Here is a 25144-nt window from a genome sequence, read left to right as displayed (position 1 = left end):
ACTGCACATCTTCAGCCGCTCTCTGGCCTGACTCAGTTGGGGAGGGCTTCCCCAAATGCAGAGGCAAAATCTTAAACCACAGAACTGCCTTTCAGCCTGCCTGCACCTGGAGGGAGAGAGGGTGTATACATCTGACTTTGTCAGATGCAGTCTTTTGTCCTCTGGTTTTCCATAGTAATTTTTGCTTTTCAATAAGATCTCTTCTCAGGCCAGGAAACTTCATGAAATGCTGAGAGGATTAGGAATATATATGAAAGTCGCTGCCATTTATATTTATTTGAGTCATGTAAATAGAAGTGGACAATCTAATGCTCATGGGTATTTTTTATGTTCTAATATTATGCCCGTGGATGATTCATAACATCAGTATCGTGATGTGCCTCTGTTTTTTCTCCAAATTCCTATCTGTGTTGATAAATCAAATGTGAATCCACACCAGTACTGTGTGATTTGCATGACATTTGTTGGTTGGGCAGCAGTAGGAAAGCTGTGTTTGTAGAAGTGCTTAGGCCAGGCTAATTCTCTTTCTGGGTAGACTAAAAATCAGCAGAACCGTGCTGCTAGTTATTCTGCCTGAAATTCTTGTTTTCTGAGCTTAGAATCAGGCTATTTGATTATAATACCAAATCCCCCTGGCCACGCTCTTTTATTTTTTCTTCCATTGAACTGAGCAGCATATTTTAATACTTTTCAAAAGGAAAAAAAATTGTAGCAATTTGAAAAGCAGCTCTTGTGAAGTTCATGTTCAGTTCATTTGTGATACTCTGCTCCTTGCAGGATGTTTCATGATGATGAGTTGGAGGAGTCAGAGAAGTTCTATGTTGGTCAGCCTCGAGTCTTGCTCCTTATTTATGCCCTGTACAATACGCTGGTGGCCCGGTCAGAAATGGTGTGCTACTTTGTGATCATCCTTAACCACATGATCTCTGCCTCCATGATAACTCTGGTTCTTCCAATCCTTATATTCCTGTGGGCCATGCTGTCTGTTCCTCGGCCAAGCAAACGCTTCTGGATGACAGCCATTGTCTACACTGAGGTATGCTGCTGGTTTTGCAAGTCCACGTCTAACAGAGAAAACTGAGGGTGCAATCTTTCCATGGTGCCTTTGCTGGTTTTGATCTCTGGGATTTGGGCTGGGCTTTTGGCTCTTCATAGTAATACAAGTGTTTTCTAAAGTCCTCAGCAATTTTTGTGGTATGGAATGATCTTGTTTGTTATTTCCTTCACTGCACTCAGCAATATCCTTCCTGGCATGGAAAGCAGTTCTCACAAGAACAGACCATTTGCAAACTGTTGCTTTGTAATGGTTAATCAAGAGACAGAATGCGCTGCTTGTGGTATCTCAAGTACCACTGAGTAGCATCTGTTGGTGAATTTTGATTGACTTCATTACTGGAGAAATGTGAAGTGTCATTCCTTTGTAGTAATGAGTATGCTTGTTTATGTTCTCATAAAACTGACAAAGTAGTCGTATTTTATCCCTCTTACTGTCATGAGGCTCTTATATCTGACATGCTTATAAAACACCCCAAGTGTGTTGTGTTTCTAAACAGGTGGCCATTGTCATCAAATACTTCTTCCAGTTTGGCTTCTTTCCTTGGAATAAACATGTGGATTACACAAAAGATAAACCTTACCATCCACCTAATATTATTGGCATTGAGAAGAAAGAGGGTTATGTGCACTATGATCTTGTTCAGCTTCTTGCTTTATTCTTCCACAGATCTATTTTAAAGGTAATCTGCGTTCAGGTAGTTTCTTATTTTATATTGAATTTTTAATTTTGATTTTTAAATCACTCATGTGATATAAAGAAGTCATTCTTCTTATCAGATTATCAGGAAAAATTTCTACCATGAAAGGATTATTGAGCATTTGAAGTGGCTGCTCAGGGGAATGGTTGAGTCACCATTCCTGGGAAGTGTTTAAAAGACATTTAGATGCGGCACTGAGGGATGTGGTTTAGTGGTGTACATGGCAGTGCTGGGTTAACAGTTGAACTGATGATCTTAAAGAACTTCTGCAACCCAAATGTTTCTACAATATCCCGACACATTGAACTTGTTTGCTCCCTTCTGAGCACATGACTGAGCTGAGCAATGCCTGTGATAAATACTGTGACAGAAATACAGACTTGATATGTTCTCTTCTTGCTTTTCTACTAGTGCCATGGATTGTGGGATGAAGATGAGAAAGGAGACAGCTCCAGTAATAAAGAGGATACTGATGATGAGCTCTCTCTGATGGGAGGCAGGAGAGACTCTTCTGCCTCTCTGAAATCTGTCAATCTTGCTGCATCAGTGGAGTCCATCCACGTCCACTTCCCCGAGCAGCAGACTGCCATCAGGAGGAAGAGTTCTAGCAACATATCCCAGCTTTCCCACAGGTCCAGCTTCTCCTCACACAGATCTAAGAGAGGTAAATGCCATGGCATTTCTGGGATTTGAAGGACAAATGTTCATTTTTCATAGGATCATTCTACTGAAACCTTGGACTGGTTTCTGAGGAGCTCCCAGGGACTACTGAATGCTGCAGCTTCTCAGTGATGAAACAGGATATGAACCAATGTACCTTCATGTTTGAACACACTCCAAGCCTTCCTAAAGTTCAAATGGAGAGCCATACTTTGTGATTCATTGTGTTTTTTGAATGACATTATCCAAAAGCTGGGAAAGGAATGCTCAGTGTGGCCCAGATCCAGAAATTCTGGAACAGCATAATCTCCAGCTAGATGGAATGCAAAGCACATCTATTTTTCATATCTACACTTGTAGACACTTGAATTAAGAAAGTGTTTTTATTACTTATATTTAAACAGAGTATATGTCCCATCTTGTAAAAAGGGCAGGGGTACTCCAGCCTAAATTTATATAATACCAATTGACGTGACTGAGCCAGATCAATCGAATACTTGCTTTTATCACTAGTCTGCTTTCTCTTTTTATAGCTATTAATCAAGTTTCGATCTGCCAGTGATTAAAACTTTACTAGGTGCTCTCAAGATTCTATCATACTGGGGGGGAAAAAAGCAGAATTTACTTCAAAGCTTCTTTCAAATGTGGGAGTTACATGAGATGGAAGTCTCAAGATTTATGACTTTCTAGCTTTAGCACTTAAACTTTTCTTTTCAATTGAACTTCTCTTTCCCTTGCCTTTTTTCCAGGAAGTACCAGTACACGGAACAGCAGTCAGAAGGGAAGCAGTGTGTTAAGCATCAAGCAAAAATCTAGAAAAGAGCTTCTCATGGAAAAGTTTCGAGAACAAATGATCAAAGCCAAGGCTTTTACAATTAAAAAGTGAGCAAAATGAGGATTTGTGTGGATTTGAGGGGAGGCTCCAAACAGAAAAGCCGTAAGCCAGCATTTTAAAGGGAGCAGGCTACCACTGATATTAATTCAAGTGTTCACTGTATGCAGATGTCCCATCAGCTGAACATCATACAAATCAGCAGCTGTTAAAGTAGCATCTGCCTGATAAAAAAGCTAAACATCCCATGTGACCTTGGTTGGCTATTTGTATTTCTACTGAACAAATCCTAGTACAGTGGTTTAGAAGCAATCAGAACAAAGGAATGATGTCTCTGCAGTCCTATGAAGGCTGTCAGAGCAGATCTTAGATATCTTTAAAAATATTAATCATACTACCCTCAGCCTTTACTTTCTTCAGTGAAAGTTATGTGTTACTAAATCACATTGTGGTCTGTGTTGTTTTAGGACTCTCCAGGTGTACGTGCCCATCAGACAGTTTTTCTACAATCTTATTCATCCAGACTACAGTGCAGTGACTGATGTGTATGTGCTGATGTTCCTCGCAGATACTGTGGACTTCATCATCATTGTATTTGGATTTTGGGCTTTCGGGGTACGTCACAGAGGCATCTGTCTGTAAATCTTCAGCAGGATTTACATGTTGTGGATGATAAGTATCATGCAAATGTCCTTTTTCCTTTTTCCTTGACCACCTTTATATTTTCCTTTTCAGAAACATTCTGCTGCAGCTGATATCACCTCTTCATTATCAGAGGACCAGGTTCCAGAGGCATTTTTAGTGATGGTGCTCATTCAGTTTGGTACCATGGTGGTAGATCGAGCACTGTACCTCAAAAAGACTGTCATGGGAAAAGTCATCTTCCAGGTCATCCTTGTTTTCGGAATACATTTCTGGATGTTCTTTATCTTGCCTGGAGTGACAGAAAGGTATAAGCCTTATAAACAAACAATATGGGTGGAATACTGATGCTCTACCACTCTACCAAGTATTTAAATTGGAGATGTTTATAGCTAGGCTTTGGAATCATGATCAAGTTCCTTCTTTGCCTCATTTCTAAGCAGAAAGTTGGAATGCGTTTCCACAGCACTAACTGTGGCCAATATAAGTTTGAGGAAAAATTAGTTTTATATGTACGGAAATATTCTCAGTTTAGGCCGAAATGCCAGCAGGTGAAAGAGAAATTGCCTGTAATTGAGTGATTAGAGCCTTCAGCTGAGACGATGTTGATCTCTGATCCAATTCCCTGCTCCCATGACTACTGCATGCTGCTTTAGAAGAAGTAGAAAATGTCTTCGTCAGAGTAACTTACAACTTAGCACTTTCTTGAAATGTGTGAACTGTGGATTTAAATCTCCTTAAACTGAGGAATGTCTAAAATATGTGTCTGTTCTGAAGAGCAAATTTCTCCTCCCATGCTCCTGCCACTTGGCTCTGGAGGTGATGTGGAGGTGGTCACTGGCTGTATGAAATTTGTGTCACATACCTGGTCAGGCTCACTCCCAAATCTAACATTTCTCATTTCATGGCTCAGGGCACTGACCACTGCATTCTGCAGTGCAGAGCTGTTAAGGTTCTCTCCCTAGCATTTGGCTAACTCCCCTCTTCCTACTTTAAGTTGCCATGAAGTATTTTCCTCACTCCATTGACTGTCCATGGAAATTGAGTGTGTCACCTAGGCACATTACACTACATTAAAAGTCAAGTTATTTTACTGGGAAAAAAGGAATAGGTTTATAGTGTAAAGGAAGACTGAAAAGTCTCACTTTCTCTCGAAAAGAAAGTGCAGTAGCAACTGTGCCCAAATTCAAAAGAAAAAAAAATCATTTTTCAAATAGATCTCTTATCTACTGCACAGTGAGACTTGTTGCGAAATAAAATAATTTTGACTTTGTGCTTTTGGGAAACTTATATCAAGTTGTTAATCTCAAATCTGCATCTGAAACATCCTGTTTTTCTTCTATGTGAGATTAGAACCCTCCTACAAATGTCTTAATTAAAATACTTCTGTGGGATTTAATTGAAAATATTGGGTTATGGCTGTCTGTCTGTCCATCATGAGGCATCTGCTGCAGATCCACTGTGCTATTGAATAACAACTAGAATGGCACATGTGAGGAGAGGTTGATGGTTAGTTCAGTCCGGAGAAAAGAAAGTGAGGAGCTGTCTGAACTATTTGTTGGAATAAGACTTGAGTCATTCAGGGAAGGGTGGAAGATATTTTCAGAGGTCACTCCATCTTAAATTCCTGTATGAGGTGCATTCATGAACACAAGTTGCTACTAAAGCTGCCTTCATTGAGCCCCTACACAGGGCTCACAGAGGGTTGTCCCTCATGGGGGCCGAGGGAGATTGGTCTGTGTTGGGCAGCAAGGGACCTTCAGCCTTGAAGAGGGAGACCTTCGGAGGAAGAGGGCACTGCCCAAAGACTCCCCTCTTTGGGGAGCCTATTCCCAGTCTCTCCCCTGCAACCCTGAGGTGGCAATGGATGCTGGTTTTAGACTTTTTCATTCAATGTCTTTCCAATACTCTTTTAACCCTGCCATGGGGTCAGCAACCAAGGCCTTTTCACAGGACCTCAGGAAGGAGAAACTGCCAGGAGCAAAAAAACATTTCAAGCTAATTTGGTCATACACAGATACAAAACTCATTGTTTTCCTTTATCTTTTCCTTTACAGGAAATTTAGCCAGAACACAGTTGCCCAGCTCTGGTATTTTGTGAAATGTGTTTATTTTGGCTTATCAGCTTATCAGATACGCTGTGGATATCCAACTCGTGTGCTTGGCAACTTCCTCACAAAAAGTTATAACTATGTCAACCTGTTCTTATTTCAAGGGTAAGCATAGACTTACTACCTTTCTTCTTTCTTTTGTGTAATAAGGATCTGATATAGTGAAATGCTGGGGTTATTCATGACTTTTCTTCACAGACTGCTGGAAATAAGATAGTAAATTTGCACAGCACACTCTGTAGATGCCATATATCCCCTGTAGTCCACAAGAAAAATCTGTTTCTGGAAGGCAAAGTTCATAAAATTTCATCTCTCAGTCTAAAACCAGAAGCCTGATATACCAGTCAACCATTCAGTCCCTTTTGAGATAGATATTTTTAACACTTCTAAGAAATCACCTTTGTGAACAGAAATATAGGCTACACATTGTGCTAGAAATCAGGCAATGTTATTAGTGCTGCAGTCCTAAAAAGTAGTAAGGTGTCAAATCCCAAAGAGACTTTTGGAGCAGGTCTACCTGCTCTACCTCAGCAGATGAAAGGAACAGAGTGAAAGACAACATACCTGAGAAACATAAACTTAAAAATAAGCACCAAAAAAATGCTTGCTTTGAGAAGTGTTGTACATTTGAAACTCTTCAGGAGTTCGGAGTGTTAGAGCAAGGAACAGGCACAGCATCACCTCAGAGTGAAAGGTGGTTTTACATAGCTAGGCCACATCCTCCATTTACACTGTTACAGTGACCTTGTGATTAAACCAGTTTGAAGCATAGATCTATTTCACAGAAAAAAAAAAATGGAATCATTTCAGCCTTTTCACACAGTATTTGTTTGCAGTATGGGCTTCCTGCATTCCAAGGAAAAGTTACGGAAGAAAGCTTTCCTCACATGAAATATTCTTTGAGATATGGCTGATAGGGAAAGTGTGGGACTAGGAAAGGGAATGATGCCCTTTGAACAGCTGCTCTTTGCATGCTAATTTCCTGTTGATTCCCACCTTCTTCTGCTGTTTAATCCTGAGTCACAAAGCCCAGTTCCATATGCAGCAGAGGGCTGCCCACCTACTGCAAAGATGCCATGCAACACTTGGTGTAAGGAGGTATAAAATTAATCCCGCCATCCTGTGGAAAACACGTGCTCCTCTCCTAGGTTGAAGGAATCTAGGAAATCTTGTACTATTCTATCAGTGGCTCAATCATAATTATGGATGTAATGATGCACAAGCATGTCTATAGTCTGCCTGGCAAGAAGATCTAGAGTAACACAAGCTATGGCAATTTCAGGATGTGATTGTATTTGTGTTTACAGTATCCCCACTTAAGCTCTTTTCATGTTGTCTTCATTCTCCCTCTTATCATATATATACACTTGTTGTACTTGTTTGATGTGATTGGCTCTGTTTCTGACAAGTTATCTGCTGTGGTCTCCCTTCAGGTTCCGCCTAGTTCCATTTTTGACTGAGCTGAGAGCAGTAATGGACTGGGTTTGGACTGATACCACTCTCAGTCTTTCCAGCTGGATATGTGTTGAAGATATCTATGCTCATATATTCATCCTGAAGTGCTGGCGAGAGTCAGAAAAAGTAAGGAAGCCCCATATGAGTGATTCAGGCCTTCTCTCCCCCATGCAGAAGGGAAGAGAAATCATCATGAGTCCCTAAATAATTGAGAAATCCACCATAAAAAGTTTGTTGGAAGATATGCCTGTCACTTGCTTTCAGAAATACTCAGGCTGTTGGGTACTTTACATTAGCTGGCAGCCGCTGCTAGTGAAACTTCAAATGGCTTCTCTTTTGTGCCCAGCTGACTTTTCCACCATTAACACGAGCTCTACAAGCATGTGCCTGCTGACTTAATTGAATGCCTGGGTTTCAAGGCTGGGGTTGGAAGTCCTGGTGTTCACACAGTCTCACACACAACTAAATAAGTAACCTGGAGTAGCAGGGAAGCTGCAGCTGAGGAGAAAGATCAGTAGAAGGAAGAGCTCTTGCCCTGCAGTATAGGTCCCAGGGACACCGGGTTCATGTAGCTGCAGAGGGAACTTAGCTGGCTCCTTTATCTCAGGAGAGTCCCTGAACATCCAGAACTGAACTGCAGGCCAGATAAACCCACCATTTGTCTCACTGAAATTTCACTCTCTTTAAATCATTTAAACTTCAGTTCAAATTAAGCCTGCAAATTCTGGGTTCTTTATAACTGCTATAAAGATTGCAACCATATGCTTGCTTATTTTGCCAATTTAAAAAAGAAATCAAACATTATTTTAAGAGTGACCAAACCGGTCAGAAATTCTACATCTGCATTGAAACGGATTTATTTTTAAGTGTTTCTGACGTATTTCTACTTTTATTATAGTTCTGTTTCTTAATGGCAATTACTTTCTAAGTATGTCACTTAGATTAACTCAGAGCTAAATTGCACACAAATCTTGCAATAGCCTTTTTCTCGGACTCCCATTTCTGCCACGAATGGAAGGAGTTCTGAAGAACTTCAGGAGTCGGGGAAGTAATAACCCAGCCCTACTTCGACTCTCCATCTCACTGCATTTTTTTTAAGCTACAGTTTACATTATGTGTAGCAGAGATCTGACATGGGAAGGTTTCCAAGTCTAAGCTGGCATGTGTATTCTAATGCCATACAGCTAAATAACTATGCCATGACTTTATGAGTGTTGTTCAAGGCACTTTGGTTCTCTCTCTCTCTCACTGAGTGGTATGCCTAAGTACTTGGACTGCTAGACTCTCTCTGAGATGTTTCTATAACATCATTAAAGGTTCCTGAACTAATCTCCTGCAGACAAATAATATGGCCCTGCTGATCTTGACATGATATTTTAATGAAAACAGTATTCTGAAGCACGAGACAAATTACTTGATACATTGCTTTTGAAAAGTAAATAATTGGTTTTAAATATAGCATTGTATTACAAATTTAATACTCTCATAGGGCTTTATGGATGCATGTTGCAAAGCAAGAACAATTTGCTGAAAGCCAGATTCCTGGTGTGTTTGAGGTGCAGTGCAGTACAGTGCATGTTTATTTTGCATGTGTTGTATGCAGTGCATGGAGGCAGGCTGCTAAACACTACAGAGTTAAATCCTGTAAGAGAATTACACCAAAATAAATTACAGTGAAACTAAGACATTTTACAGAATGGTGAAAGTATTAAAAGGCAAGTAACTGAGGACAGGAATTACAGGCACGGCAGAACAGACATGCCATGTGATCTGCTTTGAAGAGAGAAGAAAAGCAGTCACTCTTGTCCTCAGAAGCTAAGAAATAGAAGGATATTACATCAGCAATATCCAGATTTTAGGAAGGGCAACAAAATTTTAAACATCAGTTCATTGGAGTTGGTGCAGAATTCACTAGAAACAGATTGGATCAAGCCTGTGAACTCTTACATATACTGTGAGGTGTGAAATGAATGTGGAGGTAGTGCAATATCAGACATTTTACTGATTGTGTATGTCAGTTGCTGGCAAACAATTTTCCTGCTCACTCCATTCTCCACAATATACAGTTTGCAGCATTTCAAGAACTATGAGAGGAAGTCTGCCTTAAGGAGCTTTGAGATAAAATTTTTTGGAAGTCCAAGTACAAGAAAGTGGGTCCCTCCCAATAGCAGTTTTTGGAACAAATTGTTGTATCACTGCCTCTGCTATTATTTTATATTTTGTTCTTGTGAATTCATGCTTGCACTTAGACAAAAAAAAAATCGAATTACCTAAATTCTTCCTTCTTTATGCTTGTGAAAATTCAAAATCACAGATGTTTACAGTATTTTTCACACTGGACACACACTTTGGGTTCATTGGACACTTTTCTCTGTTGTCATCAGAAATTGGGTGTCTGTGCAGATTTGGCTAAAAAAAATCTCAAAATAGCTGGCCTGACATGGGGTAGCAAATTGCGAGAAGAGATGGGAAACCTTAAGATTGTTATATATTCACCCATCAAATCATATGAAGTGTACCTTTGACAGAAGAGACATTACCATACTGCTGTTTGCTTTTGCAGAGATATCCCCAACCAAGAGGCCAGAAGAAAAAGAAAGTTGTGAAGTATGGAATGGGTGGCATGATTATCGTCTTGCTGATTTGTATTGTCTGGTTCCCACTGCTCTTCATGTCTTTAATCAAATCTGTTGCAGGCATCACCAACAAGCCTCTAGATGTATCAATCACAATAACTCTAGGAGGTTATCAGGTAAAAAAGAAGAAACACTAAAAGCAAACTCTGTTTTTTGCATTATATTTCCTTGTGCTATTTCTTCTTCCCTTCATTGAATTGAACTCTCCTGCTTTATGCAAGGTACCTGGCAAGCTTCCACAAATGACCCCTTTTGGGTTTAAAATTATGTTTGTTTATCACTGATGTAAAATATTATCTTCATTTTCGAGTTGAAACCAGACTCTACCAGCAGTGGAAACTGAATAAATTATCCTACGGGTCTACATGGTAGATATAAGATAATTGTAGGTAGCTTGCATCTCAGTGGAATGAGATTATAACATTGTCTTGTTGAATTGAGTGCCATAATTGTCGTGGGCTGTGATGCACAGGATGTAACAGCCAATGTGAAGTAAATGTGATAAGCATGTGTTCTTTTGTTTCCCAGCCTATTTTTACCATGAGTGCTCAGCAGAATCAGCTCAAAAGTTTGGATCTGAATGAGTTCAATGAATTTCAGAGAAGCTATAGGGGTAACACTGTAAGTGAAAAGTAGAATACCTCATTACTTAAAAATGTGTGCATGTTTCCATGGAGGCCTTTTGTGAGTCTTGTTTGTGTAATTTTAAGTGGTCATCAGTGCTGTCATCAGTTGGAAGATGTTTCTATAAAGAGGATTTGCATGAATAAAGGTTCAGACACGCCATTTGTCAGGACAAAGCTGGGTTATGGTGAGACAAGCTACCATTAATGTAGACATCTTTGCACAAAATCCTGGAAGTCAGAAACCCTAGCTGTCCTGTTGTCTGAATAAAAACCTCCCCTCTAAACGACACAAACCTTTGGGAAAAGTGATACTGTTTGTGTACTGCCAAAGAGAACATGCTGTGGGGACAAAACAGTGTCTTATGCACTTTTAAGCCTCATGCTCCTTCCTAGAGCGCACATCTTCCACCTTCCAGTGAGGAATGATGGTGCTGTCAAAAGAAAGTGTGCTTAGCCTAGTAATGTTTTGACATTAAAATGTCAAAACAAAAGCATTTAAGCATAGTCTCAGTGTTTCATGGAGCAACATGTCCAGTTTTCACAAGTTTCTACAGGAACAGGACTAGTAATTAGTAGGAGCTGTTGCATTGCTAATACAACTGGCATTTGATCAGATATATAACTTTAAAATAAGTGCCTGCTATTAGCCCATTAAAGGATTTGATATTAGAATTTGATATTAGATCCTACCAAATAGCCCATGTATAATAGCACTAATATTGTAACCTAGATCCATTTGGGAGTTACAAGGTTCTAGTTGCTATATCCTTTGCAGACACTTTTCTATGCAGAAAGATACTTAACAAAAGACAGCAAAATTTTAACTTGAGTTTAAATAGTCTCTACAGAGTTTACTTCATGAACTTTCAGACTCACTTTGGCCAACATGGCCATCAAACAATGAGGCCATTTTTGTGATTCCCTTTTTAGCTTGACTGTACTTTGTTGATTCCCCTTCCTATCTCAAGCCCCATTTGGTACCTGAGGAAAAAAATCAGTGCTCTTACAATTAATCAGTCACAAATCTGTCTGACTGGGAAATGTGGCTCTGTGTCTTGTGAATATCACTGCACTGAAATTTTCTTTTCCTCTTCTGCACCTACAGGCTGCTTTGCAGTTTCTAGAGGGCTATGCAAGAGAAGATATAACTCGAGCAGAACTGGAGGGAAATTCAAACTCTTTATGGACCATCAGCCCTCCAAGTAGAAAGAAAATGATACAGGGACTTCTAGACTTTGAAGCTGATTTCACTTTAGTTATTTCATGGACAATTCAGAGGTAATTAAATGAAGTTTTTATGAAGTGGATGGATCATTTGCCAAGCATTAGCTCAGTAGAACAGTTCCACGCGGCATTTTTGGTTTAGATTTTTAGCAAATTCTATTGTATGGAAGAGCAAAAAGTGAGAGAAGGAGGGAGAGAGACAGAGAGAAGTCACTTTTGTTACCTTTGAAAACATTTGTTGCCTGCAGTTCTGAAAAAATAAAAAAGTGGAGCCACTATCAAGTAGATTATTTAAAATGTCCAGGTGAAATTTTCAATGGGATTGGACAGGAAGGAAGAAAAAAGTAAGAATATTTTAGTCAGTTCTAGATGGAGATGTTCCAATGAACTGCCCTTAACAACAACCTTGCTAACATTTGTGGAAAGTGAATATTTAGACCTAGCTGAGGCAGAAAACCTATGAGAAATACAAACAGAAACTCTTGGTCCTCTTATTAAGGGAGTCTGGAAGTGACACAAACTATTTTTATGTGCAAATACCATAACAATGGCACAGATCCATTTTGTTGAGACCTTTGCCTGCTCACATGAGATTTCTTTGGCCCTGGTGAACTAACTTTACAACAAAGTTTTTGAAAGAGACAACCTAAAGTTGTTGTGCTCAGGCTAGAGCACACCCAGTCATCAAGGTCATTTGCTGGCTACTGTCTGCCAGATGGGGTTCCTGTAGATTGCTGGATTAAATTGGACTTAAGTCATCACTTTGTGGAAATTAAGTTCCTTTGCAGCTTCCATATTTACATGTTTCCTTGGAAGTAGAAGCTGAATTGTTGTAAGACTATGCACCACAAGCAGGTCAGCTGAATCACTGTGAGAGCTCTGAACATGCTGGGTCCGTTCTTCCACAGTCAGAAATAGGCTTGTAATGAATCTTCCCACTTAATTCACCTTTATTTGACATCCTCCCTTCCCTCATTTTCCTGGAAGCACAGACTATTAGCTAGCGAATTACATCACTCCATCATTTCTGAGCCTTCCATTAATTTTTAATACTGCTGCTCAGTTTGCCCACATGCTTTCATAGCTACAAGCATTCATACACTTGTGGAGAGAGACATTTTTCACCCTCAAATTGTATCTTCTGGGTTACGCTGTGAACATGAATGACTGAAAGTGTTACAGACTTACCACAGTGACCTTCTAATTAACTGCTGCCTTTCACCTAGGCCAGGAGGCCACAAGACACAGTGAGGTGGGCCTGTTGTGTCACAGAAGCAGCAGACACACTTTCTGCCATGGGTGTTTCCCTGCAGCCCCCAGCAGCCCAGGAGCTGACTCACCCACCTTAGGATATGCTCTTGTTGTAGGTTGTCAATGTGTTTTCCCTTTTACTTACAACAGAAATCTCTCCCTTGGTGCCAAAGCTGAAATAGCGTCAGATAAGCTCACCTTCACACTAAAAAACCATACCAGAATTGATATTGCTGCAATGATGGCTGGAAATGAACCGGAAAAGGTGTAAGTTATTTTCTTTTTTTATTTATATGCATAATCTCCCCTTTGAAGCCTGATTTCCTAAAGCGGTCAAGCTTGTGCAAATGTTCAATTTGTCTGCCCATCTATGCCTTGCTAATAAACAGATTCCAACAGCACTGAAGCCAGGTAATAGTCATATTAAAGGTGAATACTTGTTTCCTATTATAAATGTAGGCTGAGAGGACCATGAACACTGGATCATCAACAAGCATGGTGAGCCTATTAGTAACTTTGATTTATTGGATAAGCACAAATTCAGTATATTCACAGTTCAACCCACCTTTGAGTTACATCAGTTCAACTTGATCTGAGGATGTTGTATTGAAGATTTTTTTTGTTCTAAATAACCATCCAGACTGTATCTCACATTGTCACTCTTGAATGGTACAAGATTGGCAAGGAAGTGTTAAATCACTGTAGTCAAAGGGTAACATCTGCAGTCGTTCCTGAAATCAGATCTTTTCCTGTGATGGAAATTCACAAGGCATGCTCTTCATATGAATATCCAACATTATTCTACGGATATAGCCTTATGGCATTAACAGCAGTGGTGACTCCTTTTAGATCTGAAAAGAGTCTGGCTCTTCCTCTTCCACCTTCTCTCTGAGGACTACTTTACAGCAGTAGTTTCTAAGTACTGCTAAGCCAACACATCATCCCTGAAGGCCACTTGATCTGATTTGTGGCCACAAGAGTTGAAAAGTTTAAGCTGAGACCAACTGGGATTGTGAAAACTCTGAGATGTTCTTATCTGTTAGTAGGCAGAAATTAGATTTGCCCTTTCTGTGCACAGCTGCTTTTCTGCGCCCATGCACACTCGTACATCCAAACTGACTGCTATTGCACATGTGATCATCGCACTTGAAAAATACTTGATCCCTCTTTTCTGCTGTGTGAAGATACAGCAGTATTTCCTAAGGTGATGTAGGGCCACAGAGGGATAATTCTCATTTCTGGTAAGTAGTTCATTCATAAGTCTCTCTTTGCAGGAGGCAAGTAGTAAAATAGACGATATGGCTGCATTTGCCTGTCTTGCAGTAATTTTGTAGATTTAAGGGTTTTTTACTTGGTCATAAAGGAAAAATGGTTGTGATAGCTATTAGCCACTCAGATACTTCAGCAGGGAGCTTTCTGCCACCACCTCTGCTGGGACAATTTAGCTGCTGAGCTCTTTCATTTTCTTGGACCTGCTGGAGTGATCTGAAGGGATTTTCAATCAGCCACCCTTGTTCTTCCTCAGCCTGGTGTATGCAATGTGGCCAAGTGTCACAGGACTTCTCTGAGAGCTCCTCTTCCCTGGAATTTTTCAGTCATTTGAGGAAAATGCTAGCACAGTGTCTCTGCTTTTAATGAAATGTGTCTTCCTCTAGATATTGGTAATTTATTGCCACTCAAGATAATTTGGAGTCCAATGGAAGAACTTTTATAAATGTCTTTCTTTCTAAGTTTGAAATCTTCCTAAAAGCTGTGAAAATATTTCCCAATGAAAAATTCTGGCAAAAATTCTCACTCTTTTCAGGTGTTATTGTCAAAACACCTTGCAATTCTGAAATAATAGCTGTGCTCACCACATATTTTTTCTAGCTTGTTCGCTACTGGGGATATGCTGCCTTTGTTAAATGCTTTATGGCTGACCATAAAAGCAGATTTTTAAAAAGGGGAAACAAAATATAAAGTCTACATTCCTTGCAAACACACATGCCCCAGGAATGTGGAATTCATGGTGTGTGAATGGTGACATTATGGATGGAACTCTCTGCTGAAGTTCTGTAAAAACATGGCTGAAAAATCCAGCTAATTTTTAGATGTGACATCTGAACACTATAAAGTCATAACTTAAGACAAAAATTACTGGGAACTGTGTATAACACTGTTAGGTATTTCTAAATTATTTTAGAGGTATAAAAATATGAAATATTTGATTTCTCATTTTTTTCCAGAACATTAGAGGAAGTTTACCCATACTACATCAAGGCTCCTAGTGATTCTCTGGCAAAACCCATAAAGCAGCTTTTGAAAGGTATGTCTCCAGACCATGGAAAACAGAGTATGGTTTAAAGAAGTGCAAGACAGCACTCACACTTGTACATTCACAGCTGTTATGGGGCATCTCAGTCTGAAATGCACTTAAAATGGTTATTACTTGGTGTCTGCAAGCTTGAGGAGACATAAGGTAATAGAGTATAAGGCAAAAAAAGGATATCCATCTATTTTAGCTTTGGATTTAACAGTAAGGACTCTAAGGATGAAGTCCATCTCCTTTCCTTCAAGTCTGCTTTAGGAACTGTGTTCCTTCGTTTTATGTGTAAGTGATAACAAGTTTCACTTCTCCACATCTCCCTGCTACTTTACTGTGAACAGTCAGTAGTGTTGGACATCTGCAAATGCAGCTCCTCAGCTTAAATAATGACACTGCATTATTTTTATGTATTTTAAGCTATTCCTTCCTTGTTGGCTACCAAGAATCCACTTTAAATATCTCATTGAATTTCAGAGGTTTAGTACCCAATCAGAATCCATTCAAGTACTCACAGTTGTACAGAATACATGCACCCATGCACATACACATGGGTATGGAACAGTAGGAACAAGTCTTTATCTAAGTGCAATTTTCTCAACAGAGGCTAAATTTGGAGCTTGAATGTAATAGTAGTAGTCCTATCTAGTAGGTTCTTCTCAAGGTTCATTGAGAAAAACAATTCTTGAGGCTGAACCCAGCTCTGTGAGTAGCAATAAGTTATGAGTGCTTCACTGTCATTGGTCACATCCCTAATTTGAGTTTCTTCAGAAGGGCTTTAGTGTATACACTGCTAATGTACACTCAGGAGGACCAGAGTTCATCTCCTGTCTCTGTGATCACTATGCATAAAACAGGATAGCATCCTTTTTTTTGATACAAGAGAATAATATCTTTTATATAAGACATAAATAGTTTATAGTGATAGTTTCACTTTGAGATTCAGAAGCTGACTGCTTCCCTTCTAGGTTAAATGTGTTTCCCTAGGCCTGAAATGCAGATGTGATGAGTGCTACTGATATTTTGGCCTGAAAATACCAAAATTATTTGATAGTTGTACAGAAGAGCATGTAGGTGGTACGAAATATTTTAAATATTTAATGCAGATTCAGTTAAGATCTGCAGAAGAAAAAACACAGAAGTCTGAGTTTTATACTTTTGTATATAGAAATAATGTAAAATTGAGTTAGAAAAATTTTGCTTCTGCATTGCTCAGTCATTTTATAATGCAGACATTTGAAGTATCTGTGTCAAAATATTTGATTTTTGCAATTCTGGTTGTATATATATTAACACTTCTTTTTTTTAATAGACTGCAAGTGGGAAAATATTACAGTTTCCCTTGTCAAAAATACATCTGAAGAGTGGTGGGTTTTGAATCAGCTTGGAAAAAGACAAAAAACGCCTCAAGAGAGTCTTGAACTCTTCATATTCAGTGATAAAGTCAGTCCACCGAGCCTTGGATTCTTGGCTGGTTATGGGTAAGAAGAAATCTTTACATAAAATTAAATAAAGTACATAATATTGAAGTAGAGGTGACTTTATTTGCTGATTTGAGGGCTTATTTCTTTTTCATTGTTGTAGTGTTTGAACATTACAACGTTTTGAAAGGGGTTTTTGTGAGATTTTCAAATTCATGTCTATTAATTTTATCTATAGAAGGATTAATATTTGCAAGGTATTACCCCTGGTAACTGCTCTCCAGTGGGAATAAAAACAGCAGCGCCCTTCACACTAATTTCCTACTGAATAGAAAGAATTCAAAATATGTTAGTTTAGCTGCAGGTCAAGTTCTGCCCAAATTCTGCCTGGTTTTGATGACCTTCTCAATCTTGTAGCCAGGACCCTGGGTGTGAAAGAGTTATGAAATAAATCCCCACAGCCAGAGGAAGGTAGGAGACTAAGCATTCCTCAGAGATACTCCCTTCTGGTAGGATTTTGGAGAAGTCCCCACAGAAATATTACCAGGGGGACAAGCAAAGGTTAGTTTATCCCCAGTTACATATACCTTAATAAAAAATATTAGACATGAAACCTGGCAGATTATTTGCCTTTAACAGTCAGCTGCTATCAGACTTCCAATTGTGACTTCCAAGCTGTAGCAGGCAGGACATGTGACCGTCAGCAACTGGGGTTAAACAATTTAAGTCAGCAGCCTCAGCTGTTTATGATTCCAGATTTGTGAGGTGTTTGAAGAGATCTTCTTTTCCTTCATCCTGTGGCACAGCAGAAACAAGACCCTAATTAGAAATTGATGTTCACCCTACTGACAGACTACAGTTAGCCCTGTAGATGAGCATCCTCACACTTGGCTGCCCCTTTACAAGGCACGATATGAACTCTTCTTCCTTTCTTTCTTTCCAGCATTATGGGACTGTATGCCTCAGTTGTCCTGGTGATAGGGAAGTTCGTCCGTGAATTTTTCAGTGGGATCTCTCACTCCATTATGTTTGAGGAGCTACCCAATGTAGACCGAATCCTGAAGCTGTGTACTGACATTTTTCTCGTGCGAGAGACTGGAGAACTGGAACTAGAAGAAGACCTGTATGCCAAGCTAATATTCCTGTATCGCTCACCAGAGACTATGATCAAGTGGACTAGGGAGAAAACTAATTGATCTCTTGGGCATCACACTGCAAATCAAGTTGGGTAAATCTGAATTTTAAAGGAAGAATTTAAAAAGCACAATATTCTCTTAAGAGCTAAGCCTTTTATAGTTGGGTAGCAATGATTTTTCACTGAAGGAATCCTGGAAGCTACGGCCTTAGGAATCCATGCTGCCTTTCTAAGTAAGGATCAACAGTGAAGAAGGTTGAATGATTTGTTGTTTTTAATGTGCCACTCCTCTACAATCTGGGGACTGCTTTTTAATTTAATCAGCAAAAAGTTTGCATCTTTGTCTGGCTAATTTAATTTTCCAGACGACCATTACAACTTAGAGAGAAATGAAAGGAGTGAACCCACGGATGACTCCAGTGTACCTTCTTAATCCTTTCTGGAGCCACACAGTTTGGATTGTGCAATATGCTGTTGTACATCACTGACTTTCAAGCTACAGTAATGGGACACTGACGAGCCTTCAGGACACCCAGCACCCAGAGCCACACTGGGAACTGAAAACATTCTAGCCATACCCATTTGTAGAAAAGCAGAGGTTTTGATGTACAAAGGACACTGTGGACAAGCCTCTGTCAGCAAAAAGAAAACAAGTAATAATCTCTTGAAATGCCTTATTTTATTTGTACAGTCACAGGAGACATTGCCACCAAACATCAATGACTTTTCTCAGGAAAAAGAAAAAGCAACTGAAACTTGACACTTTGTCAAGATTAACTAATGGCTAGAATAATTATGGTGAATTATGGGGTGTTCTGCTGGGCCATTCTCTTCAGCATTACTGCTTTCCATTGGATGAGAAAAGAAAGTGAAATCAATGACCTAATGAGCTACTTCATTTCTTATAACCCTCTAAAGACTGAGTAGTGTGTGCTTCTCTCTGCTCCCCATGACATGCTTTTTCCCATTTCGATGATTTAAGGCAACTGTTGTTTTGCTGTTAGCCGATATTCTTCTTCCAGTGTTTCAGGTATACGAAAATGTTTACATATTCCAAGTCACATTTTTACATCTGAGACGGGTTTTTTTTTTTTTAAGTTCCCAAATATAGACATACATACGAGCTTGAGAAATGCCTTTTTTTTTAATTGCTATTACTAGTGAAACAAATGGCTCATTAGAGAACATTTCAGCATGAAAATTTACAATTGCAATGTAGGTTTCTTTCCATGTTAAAAAAAAAAAAAAAAAAAAAAACAGAAAAAATCATTGAGTGGATAGGGTATGTTTAAAGGATATACTTGTAGTTTTAATTCAGTAATGACTTAAAATAAAGCACATGTTGCAAAGTCATTTTAGAAGTATTTTTTCCTCTGCCTTTTTACATGAAATGGGAAAAGTTTGACATTCTTCTTAATCTGTGACAAATAAATCTCTTTCTTGTAGTTAGCTGCTATTTATTATATGAATGATTAGTTAATCACCAGAAAGAAACTAACATAATTTGCTGGCACATTTTACTGCAGAACTTCATAAAACAGCACAACTAAATGAAGTTGAAACATACTCTGCTGAGTGCTTCCATGACAAATGCTGTCACATCCATTCTATACTGTGAAAACTAACACTTTGAGCACCTTGACGTGCACAAAATAAAAATTGCTTCATGATATTGTAACAATAAAATAATTTGGTGACTGGAACTCACTGGAAGACAACCTGATTTCCTCTGAAGTGAAAAGGTGACTGCTCATACAGCCAGGCAGCATTCCCTCCTGGAAAGTTTTGCTCCATTTCTTTCATAGGTCCTGTGAATGAAAATTGAAATGTACAGGGCAGCCCTGACATAGCACTCAGGGATGCTAAAATGTCTTTTATTGTTAGATGGATCCTCACCTAGGTCTTCAGTGATTTTAGGGAGACCAACACTGGAAGGAGAAGTGTGAAGATGTAGTATGTTTCTAAAGGTACCAGCCAGCAGAACCATGTTGGCCACAGTTGGTCCCCGCTCCCTTCCTGGTTCCTTCTCTTTAACAGACACTTCCTTTCTTTTGGGAAAAATCTGTCTTCAGAACGAGCTGTACAGTTATTTGGGCTTTGCAAAAAATGTGCTGCTCTTTCTTTCATGGACTGATCAAACTTTGAAAATAAAAGGATTCTTCTGTTGGGTTTTTTTAAATTTATTTATTTTTAAAACAGCCTATAGTCGAATCATGGATCTGGAGTGGGTAGCTGCCTACAACAGGTGAGGAGTGTACCAGACCATCCTTTGAGCCCAGCTGTACAGATAAAGTTGAACTAGCAGCCAGTTTCCAGGGGCATTCTAGGTGGTCAGTACTGGGACCAGTACCATGTAACATCTTCATTAACATCCTGGATGACACAACAGAGTGCCCTTTCAGCAGTGTATGGACTTCACTGAACCTGGGTCTGGGGAGGTTTGCAGTAACACAAGTGTCAGCTGCTCTCTTGGGGCATGGGCTGGGCAGTTGCAACAGTGGGGGCAGGACTTCCTTGAAAGGCAGATCTCAGGATGCTGGAGGAATTATCTGCCAGGTACTTCATGAACTCAGGCAAATGCAGCAAAGTCCTGCCTCTGAGGCAGACTAACCCTGGCAGCAATTCAGATTTAGATGGGTTGGGAAAAGCTTTAGAATAAAAAGAGACAAGACCAGGGGTGGGAATTGTAGTGTGCCCTTGAGGCAAAGGAAACCAACAGCATACTGGGCCATGCTTCCAGGATCCAGCTAAAAGTCAAGGAAATTTATTAGTCCCTTCTATTCAGCACTTGTGAGACCACATCTGGAGAACTGCATGGAGCATTGGGGCCTCCAATGCAAGAAAGATATTGACATTCTGGACTGAACAGGCAGCTGAGAGCACAACATGAGGAGAGGCTGCAGGAGCTGGGCTTGTTCAGCCTTAAAACAGAGAAATCCCATGGAAAACCTTATTAGTGTCTACAGCTGCCTGATGGTGAGGTACAGAAAAGGTGGGGCCAATCTCTGCAGAACTGCATGATAGATCTGATTAAATAAAAAGAAAATTATTTCTGCCATGAGGGCAGTCAAACACTGGAGCAACTTCCCAGAGAAGCTGTGATATCCTCAGCCTTGGAGGTTTCAAAAACCTGGCTGGTTAAGCCCTGAGCAACCTGTTGTAAGTGGCCATGCTTTGGATTGGGTTTGATCTGAATCCTCTTGATGTCCTTTGCAATCTGAATTACGCCACAATTTTAAGATCCTGTCAAAGATGTAAAGTAACCTGCTGATGTGCTTTCCCAGTCTATGGATGCATTAGCTCTCTTGTAACATAACTCCTTAAAGCAGAAGGAGAAGCAGAGTTCAGCTGCAGTTTGTTTTCCTTGGCTCTATTTAGAAACCTGTATGTGCTTACGCAGGCAGTGGTGTGAGTTTGTAAGTCAGAGCAAGGACAAGTGCTTTGACAACACACCCAGCTGTACCACCAGGCATCCCAGAATTCTCATTTGCCTGTGTGACAAGGCAAAAGGTTCAGCTTGCACCATTTGTATAATTAAAGCTTTCACAGTTTTCCCTGATTAGGTAAACTGGCTAATCCCAGGGTAATTAATACAAATAGATAAATAAATAGATAAATAGATAAAACTGCAGCTGCCCTGCCTGGCACTGTGTGCTATTTAAACAGGGTTTCTACTCTGGGTGCATATGGGCTAGTTTAGATCAGGTTTTGTGGTTTCCTTCTTGAGAAGGGATACCAGAGGAAATCTAATGCTTTATTAAAAGCTTGGGGAAAACAAGAGAAAAGCAACCTGTGAGTATGCAATAAGAAAGGCAAATTCCCAGTTTAAAAGCCACAGGAACAGGACCTACAAGTGCAGTACAACCCTGACCCACTGTACTGAAGGACTACAGGGTTTTTAGGTTACATTAAGAGTTAAGGTGGGCACTTAAGAGAGCAGAAAAAGAGCTGGAGTAGAAATTAGTATTCAGAATCATTCAGTGAGACTCCTATGACTGAAGGAGCTCCTTCAATCCTGTGTTTCAAGTTGATAAAGTTCATGGCATGAGAAATCATTCACACCATAGTTTCAAGATTTGCCTGAGGAATGTGCTGCATAAGTAGCAAGCCATGCAAGGGACCACCAAACATCTCTCCTTGCCTCTCCTGGCGTGACAGGCACTTCCCGAGGCTAGTTCCATTGACTGCCACTTAGAACTGTAATTAAAGCAGAAATCTAATGAAAACCATCTTCTGCTGTGAAGAAAACTAGTTGGAAGATGACTGACGACCAGGGAAACTGCAGACTTCTCTCTCAAGAGTAACCAGAGAAGTATTCATGTATGAAGGAAACTACCTTTATCCCTCCTCAATATGCGGAAATTACTGATATGCTTAACAAAATGCACAAAATTAAAATACTGTCCCATCCCAGGCTGTGGACTCATCAGATCATAAGCCCAAACCAGGATTGGTTATTTAGAGTGACACACACACAGAGCTCAAATGTATTGTGACCATCTCTTCCTGCCTCTCCTCACCAGCAAGATCAAACAGTCATTTCCTTGGGGGGGGGGGCACAAATGAACATATGAGGATCCCCCCCCTAGCTAAAGCTAAAGCTCTCAGTGCTGTGGTTCCAACCCAAACCTCCTTCAAAGGCTTTCATGAGGTCATATCATTTTTCAGAGGCAATCTAGTCTTAGTGTGAAGAATCTGACACCTCCATAGGGCCTGAGGCAGCCCAGCTGTGCTGGATGTGCTGCATTGCTGGACACCAGCTAATGCCTGCTCCGCAACTTTGGCATCTTGCCTTGCACATTCAAGTAAATCAGACATACACATGCATGGACAGTGTGCATCTGTGCATGTGTGTGTGTCTCTGTTTCTCAAGAGCACAATTTTGCTGCATTAGCTCTCATCAATATTTCAAGCTGCTGCCTCCTGCAGCTCGTGCTGGGGCGGAAGAGGGAGCTGCCAGCAGACATAGACGTGACCATGAGACTCCTGTAGCAAACTTTCAGGGAAAGCACATTTTTAATGTTATGGCAGCAAGAGTGAGGTAATGCAGTTAAAATATTTATGAACCCCTTCAGCTGACAACTCCAAATACCTTGTACAGTCTAAACTTTGGAGGTCAAGGCAGTGTATTGATATTCAACTTGATATTCATCCAGCTATAAAAAATTCTTAAACAATGCTGGGGACAGGAGGGAGGGAGGGGTGGATCAGTGAGAGAAAAAAGAAGACCGGTTGTAAAGCTCATCACATATCAAAAGGAAACACATGGAAAGTTTGGACAAAAATTTAACTGTACCTTTCTCCTTTTCACAGAAAGCCTTCTAAAGTTATCTTTTAAAGGTTCAAAATACTCTTCCTCAAAAAGGGTAACAAAATAAGGATGAACTCCAAACACTCCAAGCTTGATACACCACCATGTTACCTGGCCTGCAAAAAGGTAAGTGAGATCTGCAAAAGATGCCAAAATTTTATACTCTTATTCCATTGCTCACCATCAGCTAAGCAGAAACATGATGCTTACAGCTGATGGCTTGAGAGATGAGCAGCTGCTTGTAGTCTTGTTATTCAAAGGGGTTGGGAAAAAAAAAATAAAGGAACAAAGAGATGAGAAAAAACCTCAATAAATGCTTCTATCTACCAATTGCTCTGATGGACAAATGAGCAAAGTATGTCCCTTCAGGTTGTTTCAATGGGGCCCGTAGAGGGCAAAAATCATCATTTTTGCATGGTTGGAGTCTGCCTGGAGTCTCTCTTTCTCATCCCTACTGCAACGAACGTGGCTTTTACTGCTGGGCTCCATCCCTTGTCATCAGGTCTCACATGTGCCACATCACAGATCCCCTTCCCCCAAAAATCTGCACAAGTTCACAGCTGCCAGGGTTTTGACACAGAGATCCCAATACCAGCCAGCCCTGCCTCCTCCTCAGGGTTCCAGCTGAAGTCCAGCCTCAAACTCTCTTTGCACAGGCAGGCTCCCACTCCTGCAATAGCACAAGGCACTGGGAGGCACCAAAGGTTGGCCTTTGAAATGGCACAGTTTTACTCCCACCCTAATAAAAGACACAATGAAAGAACTAAGGAAATCTAGCAGGGCTAAAAGTACATCATTGCAAAACAAAATGACTAAAGGTTATTTGTGAGCAAGGAGATAAAATGCATTTTCAGATGGCTTTTTGAATCATCCTGTCTATCAGATGTTTATCTGAGCTGTTTCTTTCACAGTACTCAGCCCGTCTTAGCTCATGATACTTAGCTCATGATGTATGGATTCAAAACATATCCTTAGTACTTTGCTGATGAAGTAATATTTCTCCTGCTTGTTTTGCTTAGACAAGACTCCACAGCCATTCCACCAGGTCTGTGGGATTTATGTAGCCACTTCAACGGCTTTCAGCTAAAAAAAATTGATGGTGGTCTTGTTCGGGGTCCAAAGGAGAGGAAAGGCACTGGTCTCCACCAGGGTTTCTGAAAGACTCCAAGTAGTAGATGGATGGATTTCTCTTTTTCCCTGCTCCAGCCATCCCTTTCCTTTTCAGCTGACCAAGCAGAGATTCAGATGGCCCCAGGTGTTGGGGGTTGGGTTTGTTCCTTCTTTCTCTGGGGAATTTTTTCCCCACGGGTTGCCAAGGGGACCGGGTGTTGGATACTTGAGAGTGCTTGGCTGAAACAAAGAGGTGGACAAAAGGTGGAAGGGGGAGATAACGCAGGTAAAAGACACAGCTTGAGGCAGCTGCGTGCTTTTCTGCTTCCGGCGTTCGGGAGACGCGTGTCGGCCGCTCCTCGAGGATCTCAGCCGCCGTTTTTCTGCCTCGCCGTCGAGCTGCTTCGGCGCTGCTCCTCTTGCTGCAGCGTGACCCTGCACTCCCTGCGCTGCCGGGACATCCTGCCCCTGCCTGCCGGGACACCCTGCCATCCCAGCTACCAGCCCGGGACTTTTCCACTGTTCCAGCTTGGTGCTCTGAGGATCCTGCAGGGACACCGAAACCAAACTGCTCTGGGTTTTGTGAAACAAAGCCCTCAAGGTTCTTGGTACTGTTGTCGTTTGTCATTAATGCTGTAGTTGTTTGGTGGGAGGGGAGTTTTTTTTTGTGTTTG

The 25144-nt window shown here is 40.5% G+C and overlaps 1 protein-coding gene across 5 annotated transcripts in view; it reads left to right on the top strand.

The window, feature by feature from the left end:
* Positions 1 to 20228, top strand: part of PIEZO2 (piezo type mechanosensitive ion channel component 2) — a 287338-nt gene extending 267110 nt beyond the window's left edge. For 4 of the 5 annotated variants that reach the window (XM_066183542.1, XM_066183552.1, XM_066183579.1 and 1 more), the window contains 15 exons: positions 778 to 1036; positions 1554 to 1736; positions 2166 to 2418; positions 3164 to 3296; positions 3714 to 3861; positions 3982 to 4196; positions 5946 to 6104; positions 7433 to 7580; positions 10018 to 10206; positions 10619 to 10711; positions 11822 to 11994; positions 13342 to 13458; positions 15417 to 15496; positions 16806 to 16974; positions 17858 to 20228. In XM_066183542.1, the coding sequence (XP_066039639.1) occupies positions 778 to 1036; positions 1554 to 1736; positions 2166 to 2418; positions 3164 to 3296; positions 3714 to 3861; positions 3982 to 4196; positions 5946 to 6104; positions 7433 to 7580; positions 10018 to 10206; positions 10619 to 10711; positions 11822 to 11994; positions 13342 to 13458; positions 15417 to 15496; positions 16806 to 16974; positions 17858 to 18110 (2572 nt within the window). In that variant the 3' untranslated portion in view covers positions 18111 to 20228. Of the gene's footprint in view, positions 1 to 777; positions 1037 to 1553; positions 1737 to 2165; positions 2419 to 3163; positions 3297 to 3713; positions 3862 to 3981; positions 4197 to 5945; positions 6105 to 7432; positions 7581 to 10017; positions 10207 to 10618; positions 10712 to 11821; positions 11995 to 13341; positions 13459 to 15416; positions 15497 to 16805; positions 16975 to 17857 lie in introns of those variants that run through there. The other variant, XM_066183569.1, reaches the window with a different exon arrangement.
* The last annotated feature ends 4916 nt before the right edge of the window (positions 20229 to 25144 follow it).

The sequence above is a fragment of the Chamaea fasciata genome, unplaced genomic scaffold, assembly GCF_029207755.1.
Source record: "Chamaea fasciata isolate MVZ Bird 193981 ecotype frontalis unplaced genomic scaffold, bChaFas1.0.hap1 SCAF_1, whole genome shotgun sequence".
Classification (NCBI taxonomy): domain Eukaryota; kingdom Metazoa; phylum Chordata; class Aves; order Passeriformes; family Sylviidae; genus Chamaea; species Chamaea fasciata.
The sequence above is the reverse complement of the archived record's forward strand: the minus strand, read 5'-3'. Positions and strand labels throughout refer to the sequence as shown.